Raw genomic sequence first — 21,184 nt, forward strand, 5'->3', positions numbered from 1 at the left:
AAGACTGCAGCAAGGCAGACTGGAGGAAAAAAAAAAAAAAAAAAAAAAATTCCAGCAGACTTCTTATAACTCTCCTTTCTCAACCTGGGTCTTTAACACTTTATTGGCCGGTCAAACTGTCATGATCTCTGCAGGCAGAGATCATAGCAAGCCTATAGAGGGACAAGCTCTCGGAAGATGGAACTATACTGACCATGAACTAAGCCTGCCGCGCAACTAGAAATAGCCAGGTAGCATTTCCTATTTATCGCTAGATGCCCAGCTCTGGCCTAAGACCTAAATAGCTAGCAGAGGGAAATATAAGACCTGGCTCACCTCTAGAGAAATATTCCAAAGAAGACAGTAGCCCCCCACATATAATGACGGTGAGTTCAGATGAAACAACAAACGCAGCAGGAAAATAGTCTTAGCAAATTTGAGGTCCGCTTACTAGATAGCAGAAGACAGATAGTATACTTTCATGGTCAGCAGAAAAACACTAACAAAACACCATCCAGAGATTACCTTAAACTCTGGCATTAACTCATAACGCCAGAGTAGCAATCCCTGATCAACGAGAGCTTTCCAGACACAGTAACAAAACTTCAGCTGTGAACTGGAACAAATAGGCAAAACAAAACATGGACAAAAGTCCAACTTATCTAGTAGTAGTCTAGAAGCAGGAACAAGCACTGAGAGGCATCAGATAACATTGTTGACCGGCAAGAAACCACCAGAGAAATGAGCTTAAATAGCAACACCCACTACTGATGGAACCAGGTGAAACAGGAAAGAGGATGACAAGTCCAATTCCACAAGCGGCCACCGGGGGAGCCCAGAATCCAAATTCACAACAGGGGGCTAAAAAACATTTTTGCAGGAAAAAATGATTTTTCTATTTTCACGGCTCTGCGTTATAAACTGTAATGAAACACTTGGGGGGTTCAAAGTTCTCACAACACATCTAGGTAAGTTCCTTGGGGAGGTCTAGTTTCCATTATGGGTTCACTTGGGGGTTTCTACTGTTTTGGTACATCAGGGGCTCTGCAAATGCAATGTGACGCCTGCAGACCAATCCATCTAAGTCTGCATTCCAAACGGCGCTCCTTCCCTAACGAGCTCTGCCATGCACCCAAACGGTGGTTCCTCGCCACATATGGGGTATCAGCGTACTCAGGACAAATTGGACAACAACTTTTGGGGTCCAGTTTCTCCCGTTACCCTTGGGAAAATATGAAACTTGGAGCTAAAAAATAATTTTGGTGAAAAAAAAAGGAATTTTTATTTTCACGGCTCTGCGTTATGAACTGTAGTGAAACACTTGGGGGTTCAAAGCTCTCACAACACATCTATATAAGTTCCTTAGGGGGTCTACTTTCCAAAATTGTGTAACTTGTGGGGGGTTTCAATGTTTAGGCCCTTCAGGGCTCTCCAAACGCAACATGGCGTCCCATCTCAATTCCAGTCAAGTTTGCACTGAAAAGTCAAACGGCGCTCCTTCCCTTTCGAGCTCTGCCATGCGCACAAACAGTGGTTTTCGCCCATATATGGGGTATCGGTATACTCAGGACAAATTGCACTAAAATTTTTTGGTTCCAATTTCTTCTCTTACACTTCGGAAAATAAAAAATTGGGGGCGAAAAGATCATTTTTGTGAAAAAATATGATTTTTTATTTTTACGGCTCTGCATTATAAGCTTCTGTGAAGCACTTGGTGGGTCAAAGTGCCCACCACACATCTAGATAAGTTCTTTAGGGGGTCTACTTTCCAAAATGGTGTCACTTGTGGGGGTTTCAATGTTTAGGCACATCAGGGGCTCTCCAAACCCAACATGGTGTCCCATCTCAATTCCAGTAAATTTTGCATTGAAAAGTCAAACGGCGCTCCTTCCCTTCTGAGCTCTGCCATGCGCCCAAACAGTGGTTTACCCCCACATATGGGGTATCGGCGTACTCAGGATAAATTGTAAAACAACTTTTGGGGTCCATTTTCTCCTGTTACCCTTGGTAAAATAAAACAAGTTGGAGCTGAAGTAAATTTTTTGTGAAAAAAGTTAAATGTTCGGTTTTTTTTTAAACATTCCAAAAATTCCTGTGAAACACCTGAAGGGTTAATAAACTTCTTGAATGTGGTTTGAGCACCTTGAGGGGTTTAGTTTTTAGAATGGTGTCACACTTGGTTATTTTTTATCATATAGACCCCTCAAAGTGACTTCAAAATGACTAAAAAAATGGTGTTGTAAAAATGAGAAATTGCTGGTCAACTTTTAACCCTTATAACTCCCTAAAAAAAAATTTTGGTTCCAAAATTGTGCTGATGGAAAGTAGACATGTGGGAAATGTTACTTATTAATTATTTTGAGTGACATATCTCTGTGATTTAAGGGCATAAAAATTAAAAGTTGGAAAATTGTGAAATTTTCAAAATTTTCACCAAATTTCCATTTTTTTCACAAATAAACACAGGTAATATCAAATTTTTTTTACCACTATCATGAAGTACAATATGTCACGAGAAAACAATGCCAGAATTATCAGGATCTGTTGAAGCGTTAAAAGAGTTATAACCTCATAAAGGGACAGTGGTCAGAATTGTAAAAATTGGCCCGGTCATTAACGTGCAAACAACTCTTGGGGGTTAAGGTTGATTTCAGACGTGTGTGAAATATAGTCCATGCATGGACTGGCCGTGGGTCTTTCAAGCTGAATTAAACCATTTCATATATGCCTATGACACTGTCAGGTTCGGGAGACTACCATCCAGTCTATGTTTCATGATGTCTAAATTCAGCCTAAACCTAAGTATATCATACTGTATGTTATTGCTGCCTATTATTTGTGCTATAGGCGATCATAGAGGCTTTTCATCTGCAGTATTATTTTTTCCTATTTTGCAAACTATCATCATTAATTAGATAGAACAAGAAACATTTCTAATATGTACTGCGTAAATCCATTGTATTTATGTTTTACTTTTGCATTTATGCATGAAAAAACATGTCAGGGCTCAGACTGTATTTTTAATCAATTGTTCTGTATCTAGTGTTTTAATGTACTTGAAAAGATACATGAAAATATGTTTACCCTTTAAGTTTTGTTTGTGGTAACTCTAGCTTCCCCTCACAATATTTCCGCAGAGGTTGTTCTTAAAATACCTTCACACGAAACGACATCGCTAGCGATCCGTGACGTTGCAGCGTCCTGGCTAGCGATATCGTTTCGTTTGACACGCAGCAGCGATCAGGATCCTGCTGTGGTGTCGCTGGTCGCTGAATAAAGTCCAGAACTTTATTTGGTCGTCCGATCGCTGTGTATCGTTGTGTTTGAAAGCAAAAGCAACGATACCAGCGATGTTTTACACTGGTAACCAGGGTAAACATCGGGTTACCAAGCGCAGGGCCGCGCTTAGTAACCCGATGTTTACCCTGGTTACCAGCGTAAAAGTAAAAAAAACAAACAGTACATGCTCACCTGCGCGTCCCCCAGCGTTTGCTTCCTGACACTGACTGAGCGCCGGCCCTAAAGTGAAAGTGAAAGCACAGCGGTGACGTCACCGCTCTGCTGTTAGGGCCGGAGCTCAGTCAGTGTCAGGAAGCAGACGCTGGGGGACGCGCAGGTGAGCATGTGCTGTTTGTTTTTTTTACTTTTACGCAGGTAACCAGGGTAAACATCGGGTTACTAAGCGTGGCCCTGCGCTTAGCAACCCGATGTTTACCCTGGTTACCCGGGGACCTCGGCATCGTTGGTCGCTGGAGAGCTGTCTGTGTGACAGCTCTCCAGCGATCAAACAGCGACGCTGCAGCGATCGGCATCGTTGTCGCTATCGCTGCAGCGTCGCTTCGTGTGAAGGTACCTTTAGTGTGCCATTTTATTGCCTTTTTTCCTCAGACTATGTTCACAAGTTAAGGATTTACCTATATCATTCAATGAGACTTAGCCACTGCTTTTCCATGCAGAAACATGGCAAATTAGGAACATGCTGTAAATGTTGATTCATTTTTCCTGCTGTTTAATAATGGTGTATAAAATACCCATTCACATGCATTAGCTGCAGAATATTGGTGTATTATCTATGGAATCCATGAGTATATCATGAAAAAACTCTGAATCTGTGAACACGGCTTTAAAGTTGTAACGCTGAAGCCGAAGTCATACAGTTAGTACTAAAGGATTTTTGAGCAGTACTTCGTTGCTCATTGCAGTAAGAATATTGCAACAAATTATAAGGAGAGAAAAAATGTAAACTTGATCGATGTGACCCTTCACATAATATAAAAAAGATACATTTTATTATGAATTAAATCATTCTCAGAAGTTATGAATTATCATAAATTTAGATTTCATCATCAGTCACTGTGTCATTAGATCATTTCTTGAAGGGGGAGAATCCACATTTTCTCCGTATATAGGCTGCACATTTGGGAAGAGGTACGAGGGTGAATAGTAGGGAGTTGGAAGGACAACCTCCTCTGGATGGATGTATGCTGCTGTCTGAGGAGTAAAAAGACATTTATGAAGTCAACATTCAAAACAACAATTTTCTGCATGTCAAAGCTGTTCCAAAGGAATTAAAAATATAAATACCTAAGGAAAATATCATGATAAGTAAATTCCTAAATACTTTTAGTTAGCAAATCAATATTCTTTTCTCTAGGGAAATTATCACTAAAGTATATCTACTATATGCATATAGCCTCTGTCAGGGCCAGCGTCAGCATCCGGCGCACCTGGGCAAGTGTCGGGGCCCTGAGCAGTCAGGAGGTGCCCACTCGCTGTTGGGGACACTGTCATGCTATGGGGGCCCTGTGCCTGTGTCCCGGTACTTGCGATACTTACCTCTTCCCGCTCCAACGCTGCAGCGTCTTCCGTCTCCTCTGTCTGTAACGTTCATGTCAGAGGGCACGATGACTTCACGTCTGTGCACCCTCTGCCTGAGCAGTCACAGTGCAGAGAGCTGGAATATGGTGGCGCTGAGGAGCCGGGGCAGAGCAGCGGCCAGGGAGGAGGGGTTTTTCATTTTTTTTTAAATGTTTGGAGCATCTAATGGGGTCAATTACATATGGAGCAGTATTTAGGACCCATTATATATGGAGCATCTTATGTGGCCAATTACATATGGAGCATCTTTATTGGGTCAATTACATGTGGAGCATCTTTATGGGACCAATTACATATGGAGAATCTTATGAGGCCAATTACATACAGAGCATCTTTATTGGGCCAATTACATATGGAGCATCTTTATGGGGCCAATTACATATGGAGCATCTTATGAGGCCAATTACATGTGGAGCATCTTTATGGGACCAATTACATATGGAGCATCTAATGAGGCCAATTATATATGGAGCATCTTATGAGGCCAATTACATGTGGAGCATCTTTATGGGACCAATTACATATGGAGCATCTAATGAGGCCAATTATATATGGAGCATCTTTATGGGGCCAATTACATATGGAGCATCTTATGGGGCCAATTACATATGGAGCATCTTATGGGGCTAATTACATATGGAGCATCTTATGAGGCCAATTACATATGGAGCATTTTATGGGGCCAATTACATATAGAGCAGTATATGGGGCCCATTAGTTATGGAGCATCTTATGGGGCCAACTGCATATGGAGCATCATATGGGGCTCATTATATATGGAGCAACATATGGGGCCCATTATATACGGAGCATCATATGGGGCCCATCGTGTATGGAGAATTATATGGGGCCCATTCTGTATGAAGCAATATATGAGGCCCATCGTATACTGTATGGAGCATTATATGGGGCTCATAATACTGTATGCAGCATTATAGAGCACTCATTAAACTGTATGGAGCAATATATGGGGCCCATTATTCTGTATGGAGCAATATATGGGGCTCATTAGTCTGTATGGAGCAATATATGGGGCTCATTATTCTATACAGAGCATTATATGGGGTTCATTAAACTATATGGAGCATTATATGGGGCTCACTATTCTGTATGGAGCACTATGTGGTGCCCATAATATTGTATGGAGGACTATACTGTCCGGTTTCTGAGCTATTGTAGAAGTTACAATAGATATCACTCATGTAATGTAAGAAGTAAGTGAAATCTTTGGCATTGTACTACACCTTTAATCAAAATGAAGTTCTTTGGGTGCAAGCAGAGAGCACAGGATAGCATACAGGACTATGCCCTTAATCTCCAGGAGGCACTGCGGGCCGTCAGACAGGTTGACCCTAACAGCGTGCAGGATGGAGAAAAACTCTTAAAGGAACAGTTCATTGAGGGTCTCCTGTCCAGCAATCACAGGACACAGCTGCGCATCCTGGCCTTGCGAATCCCTGACCTGGACTTTGCGCAATTTAAGGACAGAGCTATCCGGGTGCTGCATAAACCTCAGCACAGCTGCACAGTGCTCCATAGGCATCCAGCTCTCACGTACCACCAGGAGGTGGCATCATATCATCAAGTCCCAGTTGAGGCCAACGCACAGATCCTGGATGATGACTCTTCCACAGGACTATGCCTCCAGGTCCAGGAACTGACTAAAAGCGTAGCTGCACTGGCTAAAACCATGCAGTTCCTGCAGGAGTCGCTGAAAGAAAAGATCAAGCTGGCTTCCAGACCGGAAGACGTCCCATGGCGATGACAGAATAGGATCCCGCCGACCAGAGGGAAAGACAACGATCGCTATCATCAGGATGGACGACCCATCTGCTGCGACCAGGCAGGACACATCGCAAGGTACTGTCATTTAAACGAGCGACCCCTGGGGCAGAGGGCCAACCCCCAGGAATAGGACGACCAGGCCCACAAAACTGGAGAGCCAAGTACGTCGGCGGACGACCTGTCCTTCCCATTGTGATCGACGGCATCCCGATGAACGCTTTATTGGACACCGGTTCTTAGGTGACAACTATGCCTTACATTCTATATTAACGGTACTGGGCTGACACAGACATTAATCGTGGCCCAGGTGATGATTTGACAATAGTAGCCAGTAACGGTCAGCCATTGCCACAGGTGGGGTACAAAGAGGTCACCATTAAGGTGGGGCGGGTATAATTGAAGGCCTAGGGAATGGTGATTGTCGATATTGACCATCGTGAACATAACCCCATAATGACCATTGGTACTAATGTCATAGAAAATTGTCTTGCAGAGGTTATTGTCTTATTACAACAGGTGGCCGAAACTGCTGGTTCCAGTGAACGTGTCCTGCAGAAAGAAATCAGAGCTCTAGTGCAGAGACAGCAGGTAGAACTATCTGGTGGAGAAATTGGCTGTGCCACAGTGAGTGATTCAATCCCCATTGCAATACCCCCCAGGAGTGAAATGTTAATATGGCATGGGGCAGCAATAGGCCTCAGAGGTGAAGACTACCAGGCCCTAGTAGAACCTGTGTATTCAGATAGTAGGCCCACAATCCTGACAGCCAGAGGGCTGGTTGAAGTCCGCAAGGGGAGGGTGGAGAGAAGGAGGTCCACATAACCAAATATGCCACACTTGCTAACTGTTTACTGTTGATAATGTAATACAGGCAACAGAACCCTTGGTCCCGTCCAACCAGGTGGAGGACAATGGCTCTGCAGGACAAATGAAGGATTGGTGTCAGAAATTACACGTGGGCACTGACTCTACACCATCACACCAAAAACAAGGGGCTTACCGGGTGGTCCATGAGTATGAGCGAGTATTCAGCAAACACCCACTAGATTTTGAGCAGGTAAAAGGGATTCAACATCATATCCCCTAGAGAGATCATCCGCCCATTAAGGAGAGATACCAGCCTGTACCTCCAGATCATTATAAGTGCGCCAAAGACATGTTACGAGAGATGAAAGAGGCTGGGGTAATCAGAGATAGTTGTAGCCCCTGGGCAGCTCCGTTAGTCCTCGTCAGGAAAAAGGATGGCACCATGAGAATGTGTGTAGATTATAGGCAGATAAACCGCATTACACACAAAGATGCATACCCATTGCCTAGAATAGAAGAGTCATTAGCTGCTTTAAAATCTGCTAACTACTTTTCCACCTTGGAGCTCCCCAGTGGGTACTGGCAGGTTCCCGTAGCAGAGGCAGATAAGGAAAAGACGGCCTTCACCACACCAATGGGTCTCTGTGAATTCAATTACATGCCGTTCGGACTGTGCAATGCCCCAGGAACATTTCAGAGGATGATGGAGTGCTGTCTCGGGCACAAGAACTTTGAAACCGTCTTGCTGTACCTGGACGATGTCATCGTCTTCTCCAAGACTTATGAGGACCACCTGAAGCACCTATCCGAGGTTTTCGAAGCTCTGTCCAACCTTGGCTTAAAGGTAAAACCATCTAAATGTCACCTGTTGAAACCAAAAGTGCAGTACCTGGGCCATGTGGTGAGCGCCGAAGGAGTGGCACCAGACCCTGACAAGGTCACCGTGATCAGAGACTGGCCAAAGGCCAGCAACCTCCATGAAGTCCGGCAGTTTCTCAGGTTGGTATGCTACTACAGAAGATTTATCAAAGACTTCACCAAGATAGCTGCACCACTACAAGACCTGTTAGTGGGCCAATCCAAGAAGAGCAAGGATAAGAATACCCTATTTGACTGGGACGACTGGCTGGAGAGATCTTTCACTCGATTTAAGTTGGTTCTCACAGGAGATGAAGTACTAGCTTACCCTGAATATGACCAACCGTTTGTGCTGTACACAGACGCCAGCAACATGTGACTGGGAGCCGTGTTGTCCCAGGTACAGAAAGGCAAAGAAAGGGTAATCACCTACGCCAGCAGGAAACTTCGCCCCACTGAAAGGAACCCTGAGAGCTACAGTTCCTTTAAGCTGGAGTTCCTCGCTATCGTCTGGGCAGTGACAGAGAGGTTCAAGCACTACCTGGCCTCGGCAAGGTTCACCGTCTTCACGTACAACAATCCGCTGACACACCTGGAGACAGCAAAACTAGGTGCTTTGGAGCAGCGATGAATGGCTTGGTGGTCCAATTATGAGTTCACTATTAAGCACCGTGTGGGGCACAAGAATGCAAATAGCGATGCCTTGTCCAGGATGCGCAACTTGCCAGAGATGGGAGAAGGTTCAGAAACACTCAAAGAAATAGAGTTGCCAGCTTTCCATCACCCTAAGGTGACTCAGTATTCTTATCATGTGAGGAACAGGCACTGAAACAAGCAAGATGCTACGCTGAACCCATTGCTCCACCATGGGTGGGCAGAGACACAGGACAGTGACCCCGCAGTCCGTCTGGTCAAAGAGCTGCTGACACAAGCCAATTCGCACCCTGGTCAAGATGCTCCACAAAAGACTCAACAGCTGTGGAAAGAAAAAGGCAAACTGTTTATGTATGATGGCAAGCTGTGTCAGAGGAGTATTGATCCACGTACTCACGAGCTGGTCTGGCAGCTAGTGGTCCCAAGATAAGATGCGCCAATGGTTCTGGAAGCGTACCACGATGGAGCAGGACACTTCGGATGGAAGAAGTTAGAGACTCTACTTCGTGGAAGGTTCTACTGGATTGCCATGAGGAAAGCCATCGAAAAGTGGTGCCAAAAGTGTGGCCCATGTAGCTTGCGCAGAAAGGACCGTGACAGCCAGAGGGCTCCCCTACAGCCCATAGTCACCAAACAGCCACTTGAACTGGTGGCCTTAGACCATGTGAAGCTAACTCCAAGCCGGTCAGGCTATGTCTACGCTTTGACTATTGTGGATCACTACTCCAGATTCCTGGTAGTCGTACCGGTCAAGGACCAGACAGCAAAGATGGCAGCCAGAGCTTTCCAACAGCACTTCTGTAGACCACATGGATATCCTGAGAAGGTACTTACTGATCAAGGACCAGCCTTCGAAGCAGAAGTGTTTCAAGAGTTTTGCAACCTCTACGGATGTAAAAAGATAAGAACCACACCGCACCACCCACAAACCAATGGTATGTGTGAAAAGATGAACCAAGTAGTGATTGACTTAATGAAGACCTTGCCTTTACATGAAAGAAACTTATGGCCAGAAAAGTTACCAGACTTAGTAGACTTGTACAACCACATTCCAGTGAATTCCACCAACTGTACTCCAGCATACCTGATGAGAGGAAGATCCAGCAAACTACCTGTTGATCTAGACATGGGAGTCCTAACCACAGAAAATACCTCATCTGATGCACATTGGGATACCAAAAGACAACAAACGTACCACCAAGTACAAGAGTGCATTGAAAGAAGTCTATCACAAGCAAGACAGAAACAAGAAAGAGACTATAACCTACGAGCCCCTTCAATTCCCTTGTCACCAGGTGAACAAGTGCTAAAGCGTAAAAGAAGACTACACAAACTTGACGACCAGTGGAAACCAGAACCGTTTACTTTCCTATCTTGAAACTTCAACAACACGAAACTCTGCCTTATCAGTAAAGATGGAGGAGAAACTTCAACTGCAGTATCCAGAGACCATCTCAAAGTATGCCCTGATAAACTGAGGAACAGAGAAACAGACCCAGGAACATCTCAACCCATGGAAGAAGAAGAGAAGAAAATTCACACTGTTCTTGGAGATTTTCCCCAGTCTTGGAGTCAAGTACATCAGGCCATAGTGATACCTGTCTTAAACTTTCCCCAGCCGGAAATACAAGAAGATGTGATTCAGAACCATCTTGAACCAGAAGAGACTTTATGCCAGCAGGTTCAAGCAGCAAACGTCACCCCAGCAGTGGAACCAGAGAATCCACCCTCTGCTATTGGTGAATCTGTCAGACCTATGGTGAATCTAAGAATACACAGACGCTTGCCCAGTTTGCCAATACAATGCAAACCTACAAGTAGCACACACACTAGTGGGTCCACTACAGTAACAGCAGACATGTTAGATCAGGGACTACGCAGGTCTACTCGCAGTACCAAAGGTCAAATCCCAGCTCATTACAGGGATTAAAAATGTCAATAACGCGCCATTCACCATCTTCCATCTACACACCAGGAGCCCAGGGGATACACTTCACCTGTGGGAAGTGATACCATCTAGCTGCCATAACATCACCCCAGAGGACCCCTTAAAGCAGCGTCGGTCCCCACTGATCGAATACCACAGGTGGCGTCATGAATAGTGTTGAGCGATACCGTCCGATACTTGAAAGTATCAGTATCGGAAAGTATCGGCCGATACCGGCAAAGTATCGGATCCAATCCGATACCGATACCCGATACCAATACAAGTCAATGGGACTCAAGTATCGGACGGTATCCCTGATGGTTCCCAGGGTCTGAAGGAGAGGAAACTCTCCTTCAGGCCCTGGGAACCATATTAATGTGTAAAAGAAAGAATTAAAATAAAAAATATTGCTATACTCACCTCTCCGACGCAGCCTGGACCTCACCGAGGGAACCGGCAGCGTTGTTTGCTTAAAATTCGCGCGTTTACTTCCTTACGTGAAGTCCCGGCTTGTGATTGGTCACGTGCCGCCCATGTGGCCGCGACGCGACCAATCACAGCAAGCCGTGACGTAATTTTAGGTCCTTCAGGATTTTAAAATTACTTTCTGGCTTATGATTGGTCGCGTCGCGGTCACATGGGCGGCACGCGACCAATCACAAGCCGGGACTTCACGTAAGGAAGCATTTTAAAATGCGCGCGTGTCCAGCCTCCCGTGACGTCACGGCTTGTGATTGGTCGCGTCGCCCATGTGACCGCGACGCGACCAATCATAAGCCAGAACGTAATTTTAAAATCCTGAAGGACCTAAAATTACGTCACGGCTTGCTGTGATTGGTTGCGTCGCGGCCACATGGGCGGCACACGACCAATCACAAGCCGGGACTTCACGTAAGGAAGTAAACGCACGAATTTTAAGCAAACAACGCTGCCGGTTCCCTCGGTGAGGTCCAGGCTGCGTCGGAGAGGTGAGTATAGCAATATTTTTTATTTTAATTCTTTCTTTTACACATTTTTACATTAATGTTGTTTCGATACCGATACCCAATACCACAAAAGTATCGGATCTCGGTATCGGAATTCCGATACCCGCAAGTATCGGCCGATACCCGATACTTGCGGTATCGGAATGCTCAACACTAGTCATGAACATAACTTTATTCAATTTCCCCTTTTACATGGTCGCCCACAGCCAAGGACCGGGTGACATCCCCCTGTGATCACCGGACCCGGTACCGGGTACTCCACGGCCCTGGCGGGTGACTCATGACCTCACATTGACAGAAACCTCTCCTAGAATATTAGGACAGGTGCCTATGATCATGTGCAGTAGAATACCTCTCTCTCCATGTTTAGGAATATGTGCTACCATTGGATATTCTAATGTGATCCTGGAAACCCCGGGAGTGCTGAGGTAAGAAGAGGCTACTCATACTGCTGTCCACCTTGTCTATTTTATCTAATACTGGAGATACAAAGGGTGCAGAGGTAAGAAGAGGTTGCTCACACTGCTGTCCACATCTTTCTGATGTTACACTGGAGATACCAGGAGTGCAAAGGTAAGAAGAGGTTGCTCACATTGTTGTCCAACCTGTCTATCTGATCTAATAATGGAGATACCAGGAGTGCTAAGGTAAGAATAGGCTGCTGACATTGCTGTCCAATCTGTCTATCTGATCTAATACTGGAGATACCAGCAGTGTTTATGTAAGAAAAAGCTGCTCACACTGCAATCCACTATGTCAGTCTGATCTAAGGGTACTGTCACACAGTGCAATTTTGATCGCTACGACGGTACGATTCGTGACGTTCTAGCGATATCGTTACGATATCGTTGTGTCTGACACGCAGCAGCGATCAGGGACCCTGCTGAGAATCGTACGTCGTAGCAGATCGTTTGGAACTTTCTTTCGTCGCTTGATCACCCGCTGACATCGCTGGATCGTTGTGTGTGACAGCGATCCAGCGATGTGTTTGCTTGTAACCAGGGTAAACATCGGGTAACTAAGCGCAGGGCCGCGCTTAGTAACCCGATGTTTACCCTGGTTACCAACGTAAACGTAAAAAAAACAAACAGTACATACTCACATTCTGGTGTCTGTTCTCCGGCGTCTCAGCTTCTCTGCACTGTGAGCGCCGGCCAGCCAGAAAGCGAGCACAGCGGTGACGTCTGACGTCACCGCTCTGCTTTCCGGCCGCTGTGCTTACACAGTGCAGAGAAGCTGAGACGCCGGGGGACAGACACCGGAATGTAAGTATGTACTGTTTTTTTTTTTGACGTTTACGCTGGTAACCAGGGTAAACATCGGGTTACTAAGCGCGGCCCTGCGCTTAGTAACCCGATGTTTACCCTGGTTACCCGGGGACTTCGGCATCGCTCCAGCACCATGATTGCAACGTGTGACCGCAGTCTACGACGCTGGAGCGATAATCATACGACGCTGCGACGTCACGGATCGTGCCGTCGTAGCGATCAAAATGGCACTGTGTGACAGTACCCTAATACTAGAGATGACAGGTGAAATGAGATAAGAAGATTCTGCTCAGATTACTGTCCACTCTCTCTATTTGATCTAATACTGGAGATACCAGAAGTCCTAAGATAAGAGGCCGCTCACTGTGCTGCCCATCTTGTCTTTCTGATCTAATACTGGAGATAGCACAAATGTTGATATAAGAAAAAGTTGCTCACACTGCAATCCACTATGTCAATTAGATCTAATACTGGAGCTACCAGTGTCTACCCTGACATTTGGATTTCATACTGGGGCTATGAGGTGTGCAATTACATACATAGCTACGGTGAGTATGTTTTTATTATTTATATGTATATCTCACCTGTATGGCTATAAAGGTGGTAACAAGGGTCTCAATTTAAAAGACTTCAATAAAAAAGTAATACTAAAGAAACACTTGTGGAGAGTGTCTCCATTAGATACAAAATAAAGCAGAATACAATATTCAAACAACCCAAGCATATAGGACTTACCAAAGGAGGATATTTATAGTATATTGAGTTGCTGATATTAATGGGGTAGGTGCTCTGAATATCTGCATCCCTCGCATTCACAAGTCGAATGAACAGTTCTGCATTTTCTAACTAGACAAGAAAATGAAAGTAATTAATTAATGAATTTGCAATAATTCACTGTATTTCATATCTAGATATAATCTACATTATCAATATAGTATGTGTAGTCTTTTGTCCCAGCTATATTTCAGATTATAATGCACAATGACAATATAAACTGTAGATTATAGTTGTATAATATCTCGGACACATGGTCGTACCTGTGGTACTCCATTTAAAGCTCCGGTTGTAAGTGATGGCTTAAGAGGAAGAATTCGAATTGGTATTTTCCACTGTCCACTTATGACTCGGTTCTGATAATCAAAAATGTCCACCTTTACCCATCCTCGAGGAATCAAGCGACTGACTTCCTGCCCATAGGGATCATATCCACCAGATGCTTGCAATTCAATTATTAGAGATATGTTAGGAGAAGGTCGTACCCTTAAAAAAAGGAAACAAAAAAACCCTTAATTTGATTTATGCTGGATCTATATACTGAAAGTTTTAAGAGCATAGCAACTGAAAAGTCAAGGTCAAGGTTTGACATGTTCGGCAGGTTTTACTGTATGTTATCTGACACAACCCTTTCATGGTATTAATTCTATCATTAAACAAAGTACATCTTGTATAAGATCCCACAGATGTCTCAGAGGAAGCTATGGCATTTGTAGAATTTGCAGTTAAACAGGCAAGAAGCATCTTGTGAACATGGCACTTGTGTTCTTAAGGCCGAGGTCAGACGAGTACATGAAAAATCACCTTATTTTCAGCCAGGAAACATTGTCAAATTTTATCCATTTTCTCATCCACGTGTCTTCATTTTATGTCCGTGCGACATCCTTGTTGCATCCATTTTTGCAGAGCCACTGAGGTGCCAAAGCAAAAATCTGCTACAAATTACCCCATTTTGGAAACTATGCGCCAAAAGGAATTTATCTTGGGGTGTGGTAAGCTTCTTAACCCCACTTGTGCTTCACTGGGATTTATAATATTGGGCCCTAAAAATGAAATATTATATTTTAATTCCTTAAAAATGTGGATTTACCCCCAAATTTCTCATTTTAAAAAGGGTAAGAGAAGAAATTGCACAAGAAATTGTTTGGTCTAATTTCTCCTGATTACATAGGTACCCCACTTGGGGTTTAATAGGAGAAAATTTACCAAATAATTTGTTTTCAATTTCTCCTGAGTTTGCACCATTATTGAGTACAGATTTTGCTGGAATGGTTTATAAGCGCCATGTCACATTGGCAGAGTCCCTGAGATGCCAGAACAGCAGAACATCCCATAAGGTCCTTTTCTTACAAATTAAACCCCTCAATCAATTTATATAGTAATGTAGTGATCATACTGACAGGACAGAAGTGTCACGGAATTTTATACCATTGGGCGGTGAAGAAAAATTGATCACATTTTTGCCATTGAATTGTTGCTTTAGCCTCAGATTTTACATTTCCACAAGGGGGAATAGATGAATATGACCCCATAATTTGTCACATAATTTCTTCTGAATAAGGCAATACACTATACATGGCTGTACAGTACTGCTTGGCCACATGACAGGGCTCGGGAGGTAAGAAGCACTTTTTGACTTTTGGAGTGCATATTTTCCCAGAATAGATTGCTAACTCCATTTGTAGAACTCATAAGTTCCAGAACAGCAGAAATCTGTTCACATGACCCTATTTTTTAGAAATTGTACCCCTCTGGGAATGCATCTGTATCTGCAGTGACTATTTTGAACCCATTGGTGTTTTCCAAAATCAAGCACAGTGGATGATGGAATGTGAAAATTGTAAATATGCCATAGTTGTACCCAATGCATTGTGACCAGCTTGTGCTTCACTACAGTAATGCCAAAATGTGGACACTAACTGTAATCTACACACATCCTGGGGCTCAGAAAGGTGGGAGGCATTTGGATTTGAAAGTGCAGATTTTGCTGGATTTCTTTTTTGGGGAGCAATGTCTCTCTTCCAAAGTAGGTGACGGACTTGAGTGGGGGCTTGTTTTTGTGGGTTGAGGTGAAGCTCTTATTGGTGGTATTTTTAGGGGTACATAACATTTTGGATCACTTTTAAGACTCAGTTAACCTTTATCCTGTGCTCTAGGCTGAGTAATTACATTGGGGCTTCCATATAAATCCCAAAATACGTGATTCAGAAAGAACCTCCAATTGATGCATTCACTATAATGAGGTAGGCACAGTTACTCTAGACTCATTCTGGTCTATGTTTAGTCCATCTTTTCAGTGGTCAACTGTTTTTCTTGTGCCTGCCTAAAACGACTGACACCAACTGATCATAGGCCAGAATCAAAAATTCAATAATTCACAATTTTTTTTAACGTCATTCAACAGGTGGTAAAAATTGGGACATGGCTTTGTTCTTTGGATCAGGTACAATTACAGTAATACCATGCTTTTGTAGCTTTTTTTTATCTTTTAAAGAAAAAAATGTTTTTGTCTTACCACATTCTGAGAGCTATAACTTTTTTTTAGTTTTTTTGCTGACAGAGCTGAATGGGGGGCTTGTTGTTTGGGACAAGATGGTGTTCACAGATATACAATTTTTATATGATTTTTTATTGTGTTTAATTTCTCTCTTCGTTTGGGGATATGACAAAAAACAGTTGACTTTCTTTGTTTTACAGTTTTCACTGTTTTTCTTGGATGCTAAGTGCTCTTTCCAACTAGTGTATTATACAGCACACTGACCAATGTTATTTAAAAGGATTATTCAGATGATAATTTTTTCATGCATGCCAAAAAATTGCAACATGCACTATTCTCTGTATATCGGATGATTGTTGCCCATTTAAGTATGTAGGTGCACCAAAAAAAATTGGATCCCATACAGATTATGTATGTTGCATCCAATTATTACATTGCCATTATTAACCTAGGAAACTGTATTTAATCATGTATGGTTTAAAATATTAATGTATAAAAACGGATGGCACATGGATATCACAAACGTAAAATATTGTCACACGGATGATAATACGGATAAAAAATATCAACTTTTTCTGGATTAAAATCGAATAATTTTCATATGCTTGTCTAACCCCAACCTAACACTCAAATGAATGTAGTATAAAGGAATAACAGACACGACCAAGTAACTAACATGCAGTGCATCCAAAAGGAAGTTCAGGGAGATACTTAGCAGTTTCAATAGCACCCACTGAGACACTTTATTACATAAAATTCTTTTTGAGTGTTTTAAGATCTATTTGATGATGAATCTGCACTGAGTACTGTACATGAAGATAATATATAATTGCATAATGGTGAATAAAAAAAGTTCTGTAATTATAACAAGTAAAGTACCTGGGCACAGCCTGCTTTGTAGATAGAATTGCCATATTCTGTTTCTTGCTTTCGTACAACTTGGATAGTGAAGCATCACAATACACAGGTGGAAGGGTAGAAGGATTTCCCATTTCCTGCCCTCCACTGCACAAACTAACAACTAGTCTGCATACTCGATAAGATGGGTCAAGTCCAAGAAGATAGTCATAAAATACTACAAAGCCAGAACTGCAAGTCAAAAGCAAAAAATTTAGCACAAAAAAAAATCCAACAAGTAAAAGACAAAAAACTAAATTTATTAAGATTTCCATATTTGTTGTTCTAGCAGATTCTGTATTTTGTAGTAGACATTGTAAAATATTTATCAAAGCAATCTAGAAATCTATACATATATTAATAAATAGCACAGCTGCCGTAAGCCGTGCCTGCTCTACATCCATGTTTGGTGCAAATGGTAAGGAAATATTTTAGTTTAAATAATATCAAGGTTATTAACATAAACAAAAAGATGGTAGAAAGGGGGGCATGGCGATGTAGAGGAGCTGTGCGGATGTGTTTGGCTGGAGCTCCCATAATCCTGACACATATCGTGCTATATACTTACCCAGGAGGGTCTTCTTGGACACTGCTGTGCTCCTCTGGGTGCATGGAGGTGCCCGGCTTCTAAGAGGGCGCGAGGTGTGGCTTCGGTCGGGTGAACTCCTGGAGTGCGCGGATGGAGTACAGAGTTGGCGGGAGATGGCGGCCATTTTCCCTGCAGCGTGCGCTGGAGGCGGAAGGCGCGAAGCGAGCCCCGCGGCTCATGAGGGAGCTGGCTGGATTTCGGTGCGGCTTCTCAAGGTACTGAGAAACGGACCCCGTGCTCCCCCTCATTAATACCATATCGCTGGCTCTAGCGCCTGCACCACTGAAACTTCTCCTCTGCCCTGCTGCCCAGACGGAGGGTGCAGAATCTGTCACATTTTGCTGACGGCCAGCCATATTGATTATACCCTGCAGCTGCTGGGAGACAGAGCCCGCATTTATTATAGACACTGTGTCCTATCGGTGGTGGGAACTGCTCCTTGGATTCTCCCCTTCCTTGCAATCATAACGGTGAGGGCTGCAATATACTACTGACTCAGCAGGGTGTTACAGGGAGGACCTTACTGGCTGTGTGTGTGCACTGCGATATATTGGTGCATTAACCGGGCAGTGTCTGTATCCTGCAGAAGTGATAATTTGACTTTACAGTATCAACTATGCACCACTCCAAAACTCCAAGCGCAGCTGACAAGCTTAAAAAATATGCACGGTCAGATCCTCCTGATAATCTGCACTCAAAAAAGAATAATCCCTCACCTGTGGGCAGACCAGAACACCAGTCAAAAAATTATGCCTCCGATGATGAGGAGGATGGAGATCAGGAGGAATTAACTCTGAAACAGGCATCTGAACAATTGATGCAAGCTATATCTCTGACCAGGACGTCTTTAACTGGGAAAATAGAGGAGGTGCACTCTGAGGTGGGGCGCCTTCGGCAAGACATGCAATCCATGAGGGGTCGTATAACGGAGGTGGAATCACGGGTATCTCGCTTGGAAGATAACAATGTACCAGTGGAGGCTAAACTGACAAAAGTAGCTGGCTCTATAAATGCGTGGAAACAGAAGGTGGATGATCTTGAGAACAGACTACGACGGAATAACATCCGCATTATCGGCCTGCCAGAGCGCTCAGAGGGCCAACACCCCGAAAAATTCTTGGAGGGCTGGCTCAAAGACACTTTGGGAGATGAATTCTCCACCACATTCACCGTGGAAAGAGCCCACAGGGTCCCAACAAAACCTCTCCCTCCGGGCGCCCCGCCGAGACCCTTTTTGGCACGTCTTCTCAATTGCAGAGACAGGGACACTGCCCTTCGCAAGACAAAAAAGTCCTGTCAAGTATAACAATGCCACTATCTCAATATTCCCAGATTTCTCCATGGAGCTGCAAAAACAACGGGCTCAGTTCATGGAGATAAAGAAACAGCTCAGAGAGAAAAACATCTTATACTCAATGCTCTATCCTGCCAGACTCAGAGTTGTCTATGGGGGCTCTTCCTCCTTTTTTGCAACCCCGGCGGAGGCTGAGGAGTGGATGCGGTCATGTGTGGGGGCGGGCGGAGGAGGAGAAAAATCCTAAGTGGATTGCTGTCTTCAGCTACATGAATGTTCAGAATTTGGAACTCTCTCTTCGGATTTTCTTCTTCTTCCATTGTTATTCCCTTTTTTCTCTTTACTGATGAGGGGAGCTCCTTTTGCCAAAGTCCAGGAAAACAACTTTACTGGACTCTGTATTCAGAGATGGTACCTGTTGTGAATTGGATTATTTGGCTCCCTCTTGTGGTCACTAGCGACATGACACTTTGAGTTTCTTTCCCCAGCTTGGTACCCACCTGGCTCGTTAGTCCAGGGGTGTTGCTATTTAAGCTTCCTGGATTTTCAGTCTGGTGCCTGGCATCGTTGTAATCAGTTCCTTTCTGTTTGCTCCTGTCTGCTGGTCCTGGTTCTTGCAAAATAAGCTAAGTCCTGCTTCCTTGTTTTTTGGTTATTTGCATTGCTCTTATTTTTTGTCCAGCTTGCACTAAATGTGATTCCTGATTTTGCTGGAAGCTCTAGGGGGCTGATATTCTCCCCCCGGGCCGTTAGACGGTTCGGGGGTTCTTGAATTTTCAGCGTGGAAATTTTGATAGGGTTTTTGCTGACCGTATAAGTCATCTTACTATATTCTGCTATTAGTCAGTGGGCCTCTCTTTGCTAAAAACCTAGTTCATTCTTACGTTTGTCTTTTCTTCTTACCTCACCGTTATTATTTGTTGGGGGCTTGTATCCAACTTTTGGGGTCTTTTCTCTGGAGGCAAGAAAGGTCTATCTTTTCCCTTCTAGGGTTAGTTAGTTCTCCGGCTGGCGCGAGACGTCTAGAACCAACGTAGGTACGTTCCCCGGCTGCTGCTATTTGTGGTGCTAGGATCAGGTATACGGTCAGCCTAGTTACCACTGCCCTATGAGCTGGTTTTTTGTGTTTGCAGACTTGGTAATAACTTCTGAGACCCTCTGCCATTGGGGTCATAACAGTATGCCAGGCCGAAGGTGAATGTTTAATGCATTGCAGAAGTGGGATAATAAGAAAGGAAATTCTGAGTTTTTTTTTTTTTTTCTCTTTCTTCCTCCCCTTTACCTCTGAGTGGCTTGAGCTTGCTGCAGACATGAATGTCCAGACTTTGATTACTAGTGTGGATCAGCTTGCTGCTCGTGTGCAGGGCATTCAAGATTTTGTTACCAGTAGTCCTATGTCTGAACCTAAAATACCTATTCCTGAACTGTTCTCTGGAGAACGATTTAAGTTTAGGAATTTCAGGAATAATTGTAAATTGTTTCTATCTCTGAGACCCCGTTCGTCTGGAGACTCAGCTCAGCAAGTTAAAATTGTTATCTATTTCTTGCGGGGCGACCCTCAGGATTGGGCCTTCTCGTTAGCGCCAGGAGATCCGGCATTGGCAAATATTGATGCGTTTTTTCTGGCGCTCGGGTTGCTTTACGAGGAACCCAATCTTGAAATTCAGGCAGAAAAAGCCTTGCTGGCTATCTCTCAGGGCCAGGATGAAGCTGAAGTGTATTGCCAAAAATTTCGGAAATGGTCCATGCTTACTCAGTGGAATGAGTGTGCTCTGGCCGCAAATTTCAGAAATGGCCTTTCTGAAGCCATTAAGAATGTGATGGTGGGTTTCTCCATTCCTACAAGTCTGAATGATTCCATGGCGCTGGCTATTCAAATTGACCGGCGTTTGCGGGAGCGCAAAGCCGCTAATCCTCTGGTGGTGTTGTCTGAACAAACACCTGATTTAATGCAATGTGGTAGAATTCAGACTAGAAACGAACGGAAAAAT

The 21,184-nt window shown here is 43.8% G+C and overlaps 1 protein-coding gene across 1 annotated transcript in view; it reads right to left on the minus strand.

The window, feature by feature from the left end:
• Nucleotides 1–4,257: 4,257 nt before the first annotated feature.
• Nucleotides 4,258–21,184, minus strand: part of LOC143794130 (coiled-coil domain-containing protein 17-like) — an 81,695-nt gene continuing 64,768 nt past the window's right edge. The window contains exons 10-13 of the mRNA XM_077280948.1: nucleotides 17,293–17,502; nucleotides 14,180–14,402; nucleotides 13,878–13,988; nucleotides 4,258–4,470 (exon numbers count right to left, since the gene is read on the minus strand). Coding sequence (XP_077137063.1) covers nucleotides 4,330–4,470; nucleotides 13,878–13,988; nucleotides 14,180–14,402; nucleotides 17,293–17,502 — 685 coding nt within the window. The 3' untranslated portion in view covers nucleotides 4,258–4,329. The remainder of the gene's footprint in view (nucleotides 4,471–13,877; nucleotides 13,989–14,179; nucleotides 14,403–17,292; nucleotides 17,503–21,184) is intronic.

Source organism: Ranitomeya variabilis, chromosome 1, assembly GCF_051348905.1.
Source record: "Ranitomeya variabilis isolate aRanVar5 chromosome 1, aRanVar5.hap1, whole genome shotgun sequence".
Taxonomy (NCBI): Eukaryota; Metazoa; Chordata; class Amphibia; order Anura; family Dendrobatidae; genus Ranitomeya; species Ranitomeya variabilis.